Genomic DNA, 16560 nt, shown 5'->3' with positions numbered 1-16560 from the left:
TAATGTGAATGCCTGCCCCCTCTCCCACACCTGTTTTCCTGCCTTGTTGCACTGGGAAGAAACTACAGTACAATGTTGAAGAAACATAGTAAAAGTAGACATCTTTTACTTGTTCTCAGTCCAAAAGGGGAGTTGGTGATGGAAAGGTGGAAACATTGAGTTTTTCACCAAGTATAATCATAACTCTAAATTTTTCGTACATGTCCTTTATCTAGTTGCCTGTTTGTAATCTCTGCTTTCCTGCACCCTCATCATTAGGCAACCACTGCTCTGCTTTCTGGCATATAGATCAGTTTACTATTTTATATAATTCCTGCTATTTTATATAATTGGAATAATATGTTGTATAGTTTTTTATAGCTAAGATTTTTCACTTAGCATAATGTTTTGGGGATTCCTTCATGTTGCTGTGTATATCAGTAGCTCATTTTGTAAATTTGCTCAGTATATTCCATTGTGTGGATATACCACAAGGTATTTATCCATTCATCTATCGAAAGCCATGAAGTTTGTTTCTATTTGTTGGCTGTTACAAATAAAGCACCTGTGAACATTGATGTACAAATCTTTGTATGAAAAAGTGCTTTTTTTTTTCCTTAAGTAAATACCTAGGAATACAGTGGCTGAGTTGTATCGTAGATATGTTTAACTTTTTAAAAAAACTGCCAAAATGTTTTGTTGAGTGGTGTTATCATTTACATTCCCACTACCAGTTTTTGAGAATTCCATTTGCTCAGCATCCTCTTCAACACTTGAAATGATGGTCAGTCTTTTAATTTTAGCTATTCTGGTGTGTATGTAATGAGATTTCATTTTGGTATAAATTTTCATTTCCATGATAACTAATCATATTTATCATTTTTGCATGTAGTTATTGACCATTCATGTATCTTTTGTGGAAAGTTGACTCAATTCCTTTGAGGTGGTCTTTTTATTTTTGAGTTATATTAGTAATTTATATATCATACATAAAAGCTCTTTGTGAGTTATGTGTATTGCAGATATTTTTCCCAGATTGTGTCTTGCCTTTTTATTTTTCAGTGGTAACTTCTTTAAGTGTGATATCGTCCAAAGGATGATTTTTTTCCTTTTATTTGAAGTACTTATGTGTTTTAACTAATCTTTGCCTACTCCAAGTTTGTAAATATTCTCTTTTGTATATTCGTAGTTTTCTTTTTTTTTTTTAATAAGAGTTTTATTTATATATTTATTTTTGGTTGTGTTGGGTCTTTGTTGCTGAGTGTGGGCTTTCTCTAGTTGCATCAAGTGGGGGCTACTCTTCGTTGTGGTGCACGGGCTTCTCATTGCGGTGGCTTCTCTTGTTGCAGAGCATGGGCTCTAGGTGCGTGGGCTTCAGTAGTTGCAGCATGCAGGCTCAGTAGTTGTGGCTCATGGGCTCTAGAGCACAGGCTCAGTAGTTGTGGTGCGCAGGCTTAGTTCCTCCGCGGCATGTGGGATCTTCCCGGACCAGGGATCGAACCCGTCCGCATCCCCTGCATTGGCAGGCGGATTCTTAACCGCTGCATCACGAGGGAAGTCCCAGACAGTTTTCTTAAAATAGCTTTACTGGTGTGTAATCTACATAGCATAAAATTCACCCATCGTGGGCTTCCCTTGTGGCGCAGTGGTTGAGAGTCCGCCTGCCGATGCAGTGCCCCGGTCCGGGAGGATCCCACATGACGCAGAGCGGCTGGGCCTGTGAGCCATGGCCGCTGAGCCTGCACGTGCGGAGGCTGTGCTCCGCAACGGGAGAGACCACAGCAGTGAGAGGCCTGCGTATTGCAAAAAAAAAAAAAATTCACCCATCATAAGTTTACAGTTTAATACTTTATAATTAATGTATACATTGGTGCACCACAGTTTTAGAAGACTTCCATTACTTGAAAAAGTTCCTCATGCTCTTTTGCAGTTAATCTGATACACTTTCTGTCTCAATATCTACCTCCTGCAAATATTTAAAAGTGGTATTTTGTTTTGACTTTTTTCACTTAGCATAATGTTTTTGAGGTTCATCCCTGTTTTAGCCCATAACAGCTGTAGCTTTTCCTTTTTTTAAATTGTTAAATTGTATTTTATTCTATAAAGTTTCACATTTTGTCTAGCCATTCATGAGATGAAAATTTTGAAAGTTTTTATTGTTTTATTTTAGGGGCTTTTATGGATAATGCTGCTATAAAGATTCACATACAAGGCTTTACATGGGCTGTGTATTTTTGTTTCTTTTGTAGATATCCGGGGGTGGAACTTCTGTGTCGTATAAATATATATTTAAGTTTTGAGGAAAGGGGCAAATTGCTTAAAAGATGACTATTATTTTACATACTGACCAGGAACATATCATGGATCTAGTTTTTCTACATCCTCTCCATTACTTGATATTGACAGTCTTTTGATTATTACCATTCTAATATGTGGTTAACAGTATCTCAGTGATTTAAACTTGTGTTTCAGTAGTGACTAGTATTGTTGAGGATATTTTCATGTGCTTATTAAGCATTCCTATACCTTTGTTGAAATGTCTGTTAAAAGTGTTTCTCCATTTTTCATTTGCATTGTCTGTCTTATCAAGTTGTAGGAATTTATATGCTTTGGATACAAGTTTTTTATGAGATGTATGATTTTTAATCGTGTTTTTTTTTTGTCTTATCAAGTTTTAAGAACTTAGATGTTTTGGATACAAGTTCTTTATCAGATATATGATTTGTGTGTATTTTCTTTTTTCTGTGGCTTGTCTTTTCCTTTTCTTCATAGTATCTTTTGAAGCACAAATATTTTGCATTTTGATGAAATTCAATTTATTGTTTTTTTCTTTAGAGGTTTGAGGTTTTGGTGTCATATCTAAGAAATCTTTGTTTAACCTAATCTCACAATTATTTTCTCTTATGCTTCTTTTCTAGAAAGTTTTCAGTTTCAGCTGTTATATTTTGGCCTGTGTCTATTATAACTTCACTTTTGGTTTTGTTTTTGTTTCTGTTTCTGTTTCTTTTTGTTTTTGCTTAAGGATAGCCAGTTGACCCAGTGCCATTTGATGAAAAGGCATTGAATTGCCTCGGTACCTTTGTTGAAAATCAGTAGACCATATATATGTTTGTTTATTCTGAACTAATATTTACTCTGTTCCATTTAACTATTTTTCTATCTTGGTACCAATCTGCTGTCTTAATTATTGTGGCTTGTTGTAAGTTGTCAAATCAGTATTGTAGGTCTCACAACTTTGATCATTTTTAGAATGGTTTTGATTATTTTAGGTCCTTTGTTTTTCCATATAGATATAAGGATCTGCTTGTTGATTTATAAATCCTGATGGGTTTTTCATAAGAAATGATTTATTGTTTATTTCAAAATAGGCTGTGTTTTTTACAGCAATTTTAGGTTTACAGCGTGGAACAGAAGGTATGGAGATTTTTCATATACTCTCTGCCCCTACTCATGCATAGCCTACACCATTATGAACTTCTCTCACCAAAGTGGTACATTTGTTATGGTTGATGAACCTGCATTGCCACATCATTATCACCCAAAGTACATAGTTTATGATAGGGTTCACTCTTGGTATTGTACATTCTGTGTTTGGACAAATATATTTCCACCATTATATTGGGTTGGCCAAAAGTTTAATTCATTTTTTTCTCATAAGATGGCTCTAGTAGCACTTAGTTGTCTTAAACTTCATTCGAAGCAATTTTGTTAGATTGTATGTGACAGCTGTCATATCAGCGTGCATTTTTTAAAAACTTACCAAAATTGGTGAATTCTTGTGCAGCCATTTTAATATTGAAGATGGAAGAAAAAAGCAACATTTTTTGTCATATTATGCTTTATTATTTCAAGAAAGGTAAAAACACAACTGAAACACACAAAAAGATTTGTGCAGTGTTTGGAGGAGGTGCTGTGACTGATCGAACATGTCAAAAGTGGTTTGTGAAGTTTGATGCTGGAGATTCCTTGCTGGATGATGCTCCACGGTCAGGTAGACCAGTTGAAGTTGATAGTGATCAAATCGAGACATTAATTGAGAACAGTCAACATTATACCTCGCAGGAGATAGCCAAGATATTCAAAATATCCAAATCAAGTGTTGAAAATCATTTGCACCAGCTTAGTTATGTTAATCGCTTTGATGTTTGGGTTCCACATAAGTTAAGCAAAAAAAACCTTCTTGACCATATTTCTGCATGTGATTCTCTACTTAAACGTAATGAAAACGTTCCATTTTTAAAACAAATTGTGATGGGAGATGAAAAGCGGATACTGTACAATAACGTGGAACAGAAGAGATCGTGAGGCAAGCGAAATGAACCACCACCAACCACACCAAAGGCCGGTCTTCCAAAGAAGGTGATGTTGTGTATATGGTGGGATTGGAAAGGAGTCCTCTATTACGAGCTCCTTCCGGAAAACCAAACGATTAATTCCAACTAGTACTGCTCCCAGTTAGACCAATTGAAAGCAGCACTTGATGAAAAGTGTCCAGAATTAGTCAACAGAAAGCGCATAATCTTCCATCAGGATACCACAAGACCGCATGCTTTTTTTTATGACCAGGCAAGAACTGTTACAGCTTGGCGAGGAAGTTCTCATTCATCTGCCGCATTCACCAGACATGACACCTTCTGATTTCCATTTATTTCGGTCTTTACAAAATTCTCTTAATGGAAAAAATTTCCATTTTCTGTAAGACTGTAAAAGGCACCTGGAACAGTTCTTTCCTCAAAAAGATAAAAAGTTTTGGGAAGATGGAATTATGAAGTTGCCTGAAAAATGTCAGAAGGTAGTGGAACAAAACAGTGAATACGTTGTTCAATAAAGTTTTTGGCAAGAATGAAAAATGTGTCTTTTATTTTTACTTAAAAGCCGAAGGCACTTTTTGACCAACCCAATAGTATCGTACAGAGTAGTTTCCCAGCCCTAAAATTCCTCTGAGTTCTACCTGTTAATTCCTCCCTTCCGCCAACCCCTGGCAACCACTGCCTTTTATTGTATTCATAGTTTTGCATTTTCCACAGTGTCATATAGTTGAAATCATACCCGTATGTAGTGTTTTCAGATTCGGTTCTTTCACTCAGAAATATACATATAAGTTTCCTCCATGTCTTTTCATAGCTTAACAGCTCATTTCTTTCAGCACTGAATAATAGTCTGTCATCTGAATGTACCATAGTTTATTTATCCATTCACATGCTGAAGGATATCTTGGTTGCTTCCAAGTTTTTGCAGTTATGAATAAAGTTGCTGAAACATACAGGTGCAAGTGTTTCTGTGGACATAAATTTTCAACTCCTTTGGTAAATACCCAGGGAACATAATTACTGTCATGTGGTAAGAATATTTTTAGTTGTGTAAGAAATTGCCAAGCTGTCTTCCAGAGTGGCTGTACCATTTTGCATTGTTAGCAGCAGTGAATGAGAGTTCTTGTTGATCCACATCCTAGCCAGCATTTGGTGTTGTCAGTGTTCTGGATTTTGGCCATTCTCATAAGGCGTAGTGGTATCTTGTTGCTTTAATTTGCACTTCCCTAATGACATATGATAAGGAACATTATTTCATGTGCTTACTTGTCATCTGTATATCTTCTTTGGTGGAGTGTCTGTTAAGGTCTTTGGCCCATTTTTTAATTATGTTGTTTGTTTTCTTATTGTTGTTTTAAGAGTTATTTGTATGTTTTAGATAACAGTCCTTTATAGTGAGCCCCCTACATATGAATGAGTTCTGGTCCAAGAGTGCATTCGTAAGTCCAATTTGTTCTTAAGTGCAACAAAGTTAGCCTAGGTACCCAACTAACACAATCAGCTATATAGCACTGTACTGTAATAGGTTTATAATACTTTTCACACAAATAATACATAAAAATCAAACACAAAAAATAAAACATTTTTAATCTTACAGTACAGTACCTTGAAAAGTACAGTAGTACAGTACAACAGCTGGTGCTTCTTAGCAGTACCAGCTACATCACTGCTGCTTTTACACTTGCTTCTGGACATCCTGGGCTTGAAATAAAGATACTGTACTACTGTACTCTATACGTACTGCACAGTAAAGTACAGAAAAGCACAGCCACTTGTAGAGGATGCACGCACGCGACAGTGTATGCCAGACAGGTGAACTAACTTACGTGATTGGACATGCAAACGTTCGCATCTTTGAAAGTTCACGCTTGACAGTCCATATGTAGGGGGACTTATTGTATCAGAATTACCTTTTCAAATATTTTCTCCCAGTCTGTGGCTTGTCTTACTCTTTTAACTATGTGTTTTGTAGAGCAGAAGTTTTTAATTTTAATGAACTTCAGCTTCTCTATTAGTACTTTATGTATCATGCCTTTAGTATTGTAGTTGCAAAAGTCGTTGCTATAGCCAGAGTCATCTAGGTTTTCTCCTGTGTTATCTTCTAGAATTTTATACTTTTGCATTTTTCCATTTAGGTCTGTGGTCCATTTTGAGTTAATTTTTGTGAAGTATGTGTCTAAATTATTTTTTTACATGTGGATATACAGTTGTTTCAGCATCATTTGTTAAAAAGATTAACTTTGCTCCAATGTGCTGCCTTTGCTCCTTTGTCGAAGATCAGTTGACTATATTTATTGAGGTCTATTCCTGGACTCTCTATTCTGTTCCATTTATGTATTTTTTCACCATTACCACACTGTCTTGATTACTATAGCTTTGTGGTAAATCTAGAAGTCTGGTAACATCAGCCCTTTATTTTGTTCTTCTCTTTCAATGTTGTGTTGACTATTTATCCACAAAATAACTTTCTGGAATTCTGACTGGGATTGTGTTAGGTCTATAAATCAAGTGGGAAGTACTGACATCTTCACAACATTGAGTCTTCCTGTCCATGAACATGGACTATCTCTTCATTTATTTAGTTCTTTGATATTTTTTTTCCAGAGTTTTGTAATTTTCATCATACAGATTTTATGTAGATTTTGTTAGATTTTTACCATAGTACAGTTGACCCTTGGAGAACACTGGTTTGAACTACGCAGGTCCACTTACACGTAGATACTTTTCACTAAATTCTGCAGTACTACAGGATTCGAGGTTGATTGCATTAGCAGATGTGGAACTGCCGGTATGGAGGGCTGAACTCAGATCTTTGACGGAGGAAGTTTTGGCACCCCTAACCCCTGTGTTGTTCAAGGGTCAACTATTTCATTTTGGGGGGATACTAATGCAGATGGCATTGTGTTTTTTATTTCAAATTTTACATGTTCTTGCTGGTATATAGGAAAGCAGTTAACTTTTGTATATTAACCTTGTATCCTGCAACCTTGCTATAATGACTTATTAGTTTTAGGAGTTTTCTTTGTCAGTTTTTTCAGGTTTTCTCCATAGATGATCATGTCATCTGAGAACAAGGACAGTTTTATGTCTTCCTTCCCATCTGTATACCTTTTATTTCCTTATCTTATTATATTAGCTAGGACTTCCAATACCATCTTGAAAGCGGTGGTTGAGAGGGAACATCATTACTAAGTTCCTGTTCTTGGTAAAGCATTGAGTTTCTCACCATTAAGTGGGATACTAGCTGTTGGTGCTTTGTTGATAGTCATTATCAAGTTGAGGAAGTTCCCCTCCATTCCTGGTTTATTGAGAGTTTTATCATGATTGGGTGTTACTTATGGAATGGGAAGGAAGAAATAAAACTGCCTTTACCAGTTTCCCTATGTAGAAAGCTTTAAGGACCTACAAACTTAACTACTAGAACTTAGAGTATATCAGGGTCACAGGATATAAGATCAATGTATAAAAACCAATTGTATTTCTTTATACTAGCAATGAATAAAATAAAAATGAAATTAAGGAAACAGTGCCATTCAGAATAGCATCAAAAAGAAAAAATATTAAGTAATTTAACAATTAATTAATATTTAATTAATTTTATAAAGTGTAAAATTTATACAGTAAGTCCCCTACATACAAACGAGTTCCATTCTGAGAGCTTGTTTGTATAAGTCCAACAAAGTTAGCCTAGGTACCCAACTAACACAGTCAGCTATATAGTACTGTACTGTAGTAGGTTTATAATACTTTTCACACAAATAATACACAAAAAATAAAGAAAACATTTTTAATTTTACAGTACAGTACCTTGAAAAGTACAACAGTACAGTACCAGCTACATCACCACTGCTTTTATGCCTACTTCCGGACATCCTGGGCTTGAAATAAAGATACTGTACTACTGTACTTTATACAGTACTATACAGTAAAGTACACAAAAGCACAACCACTTGTAGAGGATGCACGCACATGACAGTGTATGCCAGGCATGTAAACTAACTTATGTGATTGGACATGCAAACCCATGTTCCCATCTTTGAAATTTCACAACTTGAAGGTTTGTATGTAGAGGACTTACTGTAAAATGAAAAATGTAAAATATTACTAAGTGAAATTAAAGAAGATATAAATATATGTAGAAACAATCCATGTTCATACACTGGAAGATGAAATATTATTAAGTGCAAGTCTCCCCAAATTAATCTGTAGATTCAAAATATTCCTGGACTTCCCAGTTTCTACTAGGCCATGTAAGAATCTTGGAAACTGCCACTCTGTCCTAATAACAAGTAAAAAGTTGAACTGAAAAATCAGTAACCTTTCTTAAATCCATAAGGGAAGTGAGGTAACAAGGGCAATCTGCTATCCCCAAATTAGAATGACAGACAGACACAGAAAATCAAAATTTAAAGCAGCAGTCTCTGAGGGAGCTAGTGCCAGGGTAGGGAAAATTGAACTGTAATTGTTTTTTGTTTTTTGTTTTCATGGTACGCGGGCCTCTCACCATTGTGACCTCTCCCGTTGCGGAGCACAGGCTCCGGACGCGCAGGCTCAGCGACCATGGCTTACGGGCCCAGCCGCTCCGCAGCATGTGGGATCTTCCCGGACCGGGGCACGAACCCGTGTCCCCTGCATCGGCAGGCGGACTCTCAACCACTGCACCACCAGGGAAGCCCCAGTTGAACTGTAATTGATGAACTGCTGGAAGCTCAGTATGGACTACTCTGAGAGTTAAAAAATCCAGGGAGACACAGTCATTGAAGGAATCTCCACACTTTGAGTTTTACCTCACGGATCTCTGCCAGGTTCTCATGCTGAATAACAGAGAAAAAGCCCATGTGCTCCTGGCAGGGGGAAGGAAAAAGGAACCATTTTGAAATATGCCAGAACATTCTTCTTAAGAATGTCTGTTGTTAGGAGAAACTATTCCACCAGAGCCTAACAGACCTGCAGAAAGGGAATACCCAACTCATGTTGGCTCTAGCTTTTTGTATGGAGAAAGGGAAGTAACTCAGCGCTAGCCCACTCTAGCAATCCTGTCCCACCTAAAAGAAGGAAAAAAACTGAGAAATGTGTGAAGTTTACAATCCACAGGCAAAGGCTCACTAAAGGAATGAGACCTAATCATAGAACTGTAAAATACTTCCCCTTCCCTCACACCTTACTGGCATATGACTAAAGGCCTAATTACAGCAATTCTTTTTATCCAGTACATCATGTCTGACTAGCAAGAAAAAATTACAAGGACTTCTGAAGGGCAAAAGACACAGTTGGAAGAGACAGAGCAAACATAAGAACCAGATTGAGATATGGTAGAAATGAATAAAAAGAATTGCACACTGTAACCAAGTGGGATTTAACTCAGGTATACAAGGCTGGTTCAACAATCAAAAATCAATTAATCCATCACATCAACGGACTAAAGAAAAATCACATAATCATATCAACAGTTATGGCTGAGATTTGAAAACTCTACTCTCAGTAAGTGATAGAATTGCTAGACTGAAAAATTAATAAAGATAAAACTTAAATATTATTAACCACTTTGATCTGATACGTAATTTTTTTTAGACTTAAGAGATCATTCTCCAATATAGAGCATATTCTAGGCCATAAAACAAGTCTCAGTAAATTAAAAAGGATTGAAATCATACAGAGTTTGTCCTCTGAGTATGTTGGAGTTGAATTATAAATATCAGCAGAATGTGGAAATTGAAACAGTGCCTTTGTAAATGACCCACAGGTCAGGGAAGAGTTGACAACAGAAATTAGAAAATATTGTGAAATGAATGAAGATGAACATGCATCGTAATTGATGGAATTCAACTGAAGGACCTTAGAGGGAAATTTATAGCACTTTTATGAGAAATGTATGGTCTCAATTCAATCATCTTAAGTTTACAGCTTAACAATAAGAATAACAAAGTAAACTCAGTGAACAGAAGTAAAGTTTGAGTGGAGATCAGTGAAATAAAAAACAGAAAAACAGTAGAGAGAAATCAATGAAATGAAAAGCTAGTTCTTTGAAAAGATCAACAAAATTGTTAAACCTTGAGTTAGACTGATCTTTTAAAAAAGAAGACACAGATTTTTAAAATCAGGCATTGAAAGGGGATATTACCATCCTACAGAAATTAAAAGTATTGTTAGGGGATTTTATGAGCCAGCATATACCAACAAATTGGGCAAATCTTAAAAAGGTTACTGTAAATGCACTCAAAAAGAATTAGACACTTTGAATATACTTATAAAAAGTAAATAAATTAATAATTATATATATTCCCACAAAGAAACGCCTAGGCCCAGATGGCTTTACTGCTTGTGTTTTCAAATATTTAATGAAGAAATAGGGGAAGAAGGAACATTTTCAATCTCTTTTATGAGTATAGTATTGTCCTGATGATGTAGTATCATAAGAAAACTGCAAATTGTTATTTCTCCTGAATATACATGCAGAAATCATTAACAAAATAACAACAAATCAAATCCAGGAATGTATTAAAAGTATTAGACATTGTGACCAAATTGGGTTTGTCCAAGGAGAGCAAGGAATTTTAACATCCATAAAACAATTAATGCAGTATTCTCCATTAGTAAAGAAAATAGACAAAAACTACATAATCTTTTCAGTAAACAGAAAAAACCCAAAACAGATAAAACCCAAAGCCCATTCATGATAAAATTTTTAAAATATTAGATATGTGGAAGGAAGCTTCCTAACCCTTGTCGAGGACATGTACAAAAAGTCTGTTGTGATGAGAATTTTATAATTTCCATTGTTTCATTTATATTCTCCGATCCATTTCTAATTTTTGTTTATGGTGTTAAGATCTTTTTTTCTGTATTGATATCTGGTTGTTTCATCACCATTTATAGAAAATAATATCTTTTCCCCCATTGAATTCCCTTGGCACTTTTGTCAGAAAATCAGTTGAATTTGTATATATGGGTCTGATTTTGTTTTCTCTCCTGTTTTATTGATCTATAAGTTAATCTGATGCCATACTATCTTGAGTATTCTAGCTTTATAAAAGTATATCTTGAAATATAAAATATTCCACCTTTGTTCTTGTTTTCCAGAATTGGTTTAGCTGTTTTAGGTCTTTTACATTTTTATGTAAATAGAATCATTGTGTCAGTTTCTCTAAGGCAACTTGTTGATTATATTGAATTTGTAGAACGTTTCAATCCATAAACAAGAGATATCTTATTTTATTTGGGACATCTTTAATTTTCTTGGCAATGTTTTATAGTGTTTTAGTTGGCAGTTTTGTACAGGTCTTGTTCATGTTTTGGTAAATTTATCTCAAGTTTTCTGTGTTTTTCTGCCTTTAATGAAATTAAAAGATATTTCAGATTTTTCATTGCTAACATACAGTAAAAGGGTTGACTTTTGGATATTAAGCTTGTATCCTTCAACCTTGGTAAATTCACTTATTTCTTTCCTTTTAATACTTTATTTTGTTTTATTTTGGCCACGCCATGCTGCTTGCAGGATCTTAGTTCCCTGACCAAGGATCAACCCAGGCCACATCAGTGAAAGCACCAAGTCCTAACCACTGGACTGCCAGGGAATTCCCTAAAAACAGAATGTATAGAATTTACTTAATATACAATCATGTCATCTCCATTGCAGATTTTCTCATGCCTTTCTTGTGTAAATTATTGTACCAGGAACTCAAATAGTTGATGAGGGAGTGTGTTGCTTTTTTTTAAAAAATATATATTTGGCTGCTTCGGGTCTTAGTTGCGGCACACGGGTTTCTCTAGTTGAGGTGCGAGGGCTCAGTAGTTGTGGCACGCAGGCTCTAGTTGTGGTGCACAAGGGAGTGTTTCTTTATATCAGTACTCTAGCTGATAAATTCAGTAGGAATACGGTATTTGTTTTTCTCTTTCTGACTTTACTCTGTATGACAGGCTCTAGGTCCATCCATCTCACTGCAAATAGCCCAATTTCATTTCTTTTTATGGCTGAGTAATACTCCATTGTATATATGTGCCATATCATCTTTTTTTTCTTGTTTTTTGGCGGCACGCGGGCCTCCCACCGCCGCGGCCTCTCCCGTTGCGGAGCACAGGCTCCGGACGCGCAGGCCCAGCGGCCACGGCCCACGGGCCCAGCCGCTCCACGGCACGCGGGACCCTCCCGGACTGGGGCACGAACCCACGTCCCCTGCATCGGCAGGCGGACTTGCAACCACTGCACCACCAGGGAAGCCCTGCCACATCATCTTTATCCATTCATCTGTTGATGGACACTTAGGTTGCTTCCATGTCCTGGCTATTGTAAATAGTGCTGCAGTGAACATTGTGGTACATGACTCTTTTTGAATTATGGTTTTCTCTAGGTATATGCCCAGTAGTGGGATTGCTGGGTCATATGGTAGTTCTATTTTTAGTTTTTTAAGGAACCTCTATACTGTATGCTGACACATATATATATGGAATCAAAACAAAAAAATGGTTCTGAAGAACCTAGAGGCAGGACAGGAATAAAGACACAGACGTAGAGAATGGACTTGAGGACATGGGGAGGGGGAAGGGTAAGCTGGGACGAAGTGAGAGAGTGGCATGGACATATATACACTACCAAATGTATAATAGATAGCTAGTGGGAAGCAGCTGCATAGCACAGGGAGAGCAGCTCCATGCTTTGGCCACTTAAGAGAGGTGGGATAGGGAGGGTGGGAGGGGGACGCAAGAGGGAGGAGATGTGGGGATGTATGTATATGTATAGCTGATTCACTTTGTTGTACAGCAGAAACTAACACACCATTGTAAAGCAATTATACTCCAATAAAGATGTTAAAAAAATTCAGTAAGAATAATTAGAATTATAAAATGCCTTTTTCAATAGCCCCTAATAATACTTTAGGTCTAGGCACTGATCAAAAATGGATGCTAAAACTAATAGATGGAAAATTAAGAGGAAACTTTATAATGGACATATCAAGTTAACACTGTCTGAAACCACTCACGATTTTTTATTTATTTATTTGTTTTTGACTGCGTTGGGTTTTCGTTGCTGTGCGCAGGCTTTCTCTAGTTGTGGCCAGTGGGGGCTACTCTTCGTTGTGGTGCGTGGGTTTCTCATTGTGGTGGCTTCTCTTGTTATGGAGCATGGACTCTAGGTGTGCGGGCTTCAGTAGTTGTGGTGCGCAGGCTCAATAGATGTGGCTTATGGGCTCTAGAGTGCAGGCTCAGTAGTTTTAGCACACGGGCCTAGTTGCTCCGCGGCATGTGGGATTTTCCTGTGTCCCCTGCATTGACAGGTGGATTCTTAAGCATTGAGCCATCAGGGAAGCCCAACGATTTTTAACACAACTAGAAAATGGGAAAACCAGACATTGTGTCTACGTATGTGATGTGGTAGAACATTCCATTAGGTCTTTTTTTTTTTTTTTTAAGCTTCTGTTTCTCTGTTGTATTCATGTTTATCTCTAGTTTCTTAAACATTTGGAGCATACTTAGAAATAGCTGTTTCGGTGTTCTTGTCTGTTGATTCCCTCACTGCTGACAGCTCTGGTTCTGTTTTTATTGATTGGTTTTTCTTCGGCTGTGGATTATATATTCCTATTTGCATGCCTGTTTTTTGTTTTGCTTTACTGGATGTCAGACTTTGCAACTTTTATGTTGCTGGGTTCCAGATTTTGTTGTATTTCTTTAGGTAGTATTAGGCTTTCTTCTGACATGTAGTTTAGCTAATTGGAATCCATTTTGAGTCTTAATATTCGTTTGAATGAGTCCAGCACTTCCTTAATGTAGGACTAATTTATCACATTACAAAGGAAATGGATTTCTGAAGATTCCACCTGATGCTCCATGTATTATGTGGTCTTTCCACTGTGGCTAGTATTTGCATTTTTCTCACATTTTCATATTATTCACCCAAAGATTCAGTGGAACCTTTCTGAAGATCACCAGAGCACATATGTGCACTCATGCATGCCCTCTTGTGCACATTCTTGTTCTTTCTGTCTCTCTTCCTCTCTCTCTCTGCTGCTCCCTCCTTTCCTTTATCCTGCCCTATAAATATTAAAGATCTTTCCTCCATCACCTGCACCCCAAAACTGTCTCTGTCTCTTCAATTCAGTGAGATTGGCAGGCTCTGTTAGGTTTCTCCCTTCTTGCATTGTGGCCTAGAGATTGCCTGTACTTAGTAAAATTGGGATATTGTAGGGGTCATTTTAGTTTTTTAATTCCCTCTCTAAGGAATCACATCCCTGTCCTGCCTGCTTTCCGAAGTCTTGAAACTGTTGTTTAATATGTTTTGTCTGATTTTCCAGTTTTTTCACATAGGCGAGTAAATCCAGTCCCTGTTATTCCATCTTGAATGAAAGCAGACTTTTGCAAATTTCCTTTTCATTGTTTTATGTATTAGATGAGGTAGGAATATTTTGGGGAAAATACAAAAATAATACAGGCTACTGCTTAAGAAAAAACAGCAGTGACTTTTTTGCTATGTTCAAAAGTAAGTTCATTTGGATTTTGATTAGGATTTGGCTATAAACTAGTATTTGTATGTAACCTTATACTTTGTGGAGAATTGACATTTTTATAATATTGAGTTTCTTTGTAAGTGTATGTTATATCACTTCTTTTATCAAGCCCTATTTTCAGTCCATCAATAAAATTGTGTAGTTTTTTATAAATGACTTCTATATTTCTTTATTAAGTTTATTTTTTATAGTTTTGCTTGTGTTATTGGAATTTTAAAGTTATTTTTGTAATAATAATATATTTTATAATTAGCCATGGTACTTCCATTTTGTAATATTTTAGAGTGCTTTTATAATTTCTTTTATGTACACTCTGCATATTAAGTATGTTGACCTTTTGTGTCTCTAGTATTTTTTTCATATCCCACCTTTTAAAAAATTCAGTTTGTCTTTTAAAATGAAAACATCAATTTTTTCCTTTATTAGTGCTTTCTCTTTTGATTTGCTTAGAAATCTTTCTCTCAGACAAATAACATAAAAATACTCAAATTTTCTTTTAGTACTACTGCAGTTTCAATTTTTTCCAAAGAGCTAGCCAGTGGCTCCAACACTGTTTTTTAAAAATAAACCACTTCTGCATCTCACTACATTTTTTAGTATATTCAAGTGTAAGTATTTTTAAAGTTTTTTTTTCTATCTGTTATCTAATATCACTCTCAAAAATTTACTTTTTAAAAATATTCCATAATTGTGGCTTCACTCTTTAGTAAGTATGGTTTTACGTGAATTCAACACATATTAATAGATGTTCAGAATTTGAGATTAGGCAGATATCTTTTATAATCATTTTTAGAGACTAGTTAAAGGCAGAATTTTTAAAATAATTATGACCCAACTGTGTATTGAGACCACTTATATATATCTCAGCAAGTAAAAGGAAGTTTTTGTTTTGTTTTGTTTTTTTAAATCTTATTAGTGTACCTGATAGGATCAGAATTTCTTGGTTAACATGTAGGGGTTTTTGGGTTCACTTTTTCTGTATTGATGCATTTTATTTATAACCTTTGCTAAAGAAATTATTTTCTGTTTTTATAGTTTTGGTAAGCAGTTTGGAGGAAAAAGAGGATGTGATTGTCTTGTATTAGAGCCTTCAGAAATGATTGTGGTAAGAATTTTAAAGAATACTGAAATTGTTTTTTGATATGCTTCATTTTCAACTTTAAATGTAGTAGGCTTTTAAACACTCAAGGAAGTTCCATTACTGTGACTTTTTAAATATTTTACTAAGTAGCATCAAACTATATACCAAGTTCGATACATTTTCATCCACTTTAAAGTTTCTTCTGATCCTTGAAAGGGATGCAATTATATATAAAATGTTGCAAATTTGGTAATTTCTTTTACTACTTCTATCAGAAAATTTAAATAAGAGCTCTGAAAGGGGATCCTGATTTTCCTATTCAATTTAGTTAATAATCTTTGAGCATCCATGTTCTGTACCCTGGACTTGAAGGAAAGAGGTAGAAAAAAAGAGATACTGTTATATCCAAGTAAGAAATGGTTTAGATCTTAATAGTTTTACTTTCAGAGTGTATTTAAGGAATAATTCTTTACTTTTTCCTGAGAAAGCTAGGTAGTTGATGTAACTATAGAAAATAAGACTTTTTTCCTTACCATTTGAAGGATCCAGAACACAGCGGCCTTTTGCCTTGTTCTGAGATGACCTTACTAGAAAATAGTTAATACTGAATGGACTCTTTGTCCTACTAGCATCTCATGTAAATGATCATGTCATCTGATTTGATTTAAACTTGAGAAACGAGGTTGAATTC

At 35.8% G+C, this 16560-nt stretch overlaps 1 protein-coding gene across 10 annotated transcripts in view; it reads left to right on the top strand.

The window, feature by feature from the left end:
• RAPGEF6 (Rap guanine nucleotide exchange factor 6) overlaps positions 1-16560 on the top strand; it is a 220270-nt gene that overhangs the window by 43485 nt on the left and 160225 nt on the right. For 8 of the 10 annotated variants that reach the window (XM_033853135.2, XM_033853129.2, XM_033853131.2 and 5 more), the window contains one exon: positions 15824-15893. The exons of the other annotated variants lie outside the window; for them this stretch is intronic. In XM_033853135.2, coding sequence (XP_033709026.1) covers positions 15824-15893 — 70 coding nt within the window. The remainder of the gene's footprint in view (positions 1-15823; positions 15894-16560) is intronic. 10 annotated transcript variants of the gene reach the window in all.

The sequence above is a fragment of the Tursiops truncatus genome, chromosome 3 (assembly GCF_011762595.2).
Source record: "Tursiops truncatus isolate mTurTru1 chromosome 3, mTurTru1.mat.Y, whole genome shotgun sequence".
Classification (NCBI taxonomy): Eukaryota; Metazoa; Chordata; class Mammalia; order Artiodactyla; family Delphinidae; genus Tursiops; species Tursiops truncatus.
This window is presented reverse-complemented; position numbering and strand designations above follow the sequence as displayed.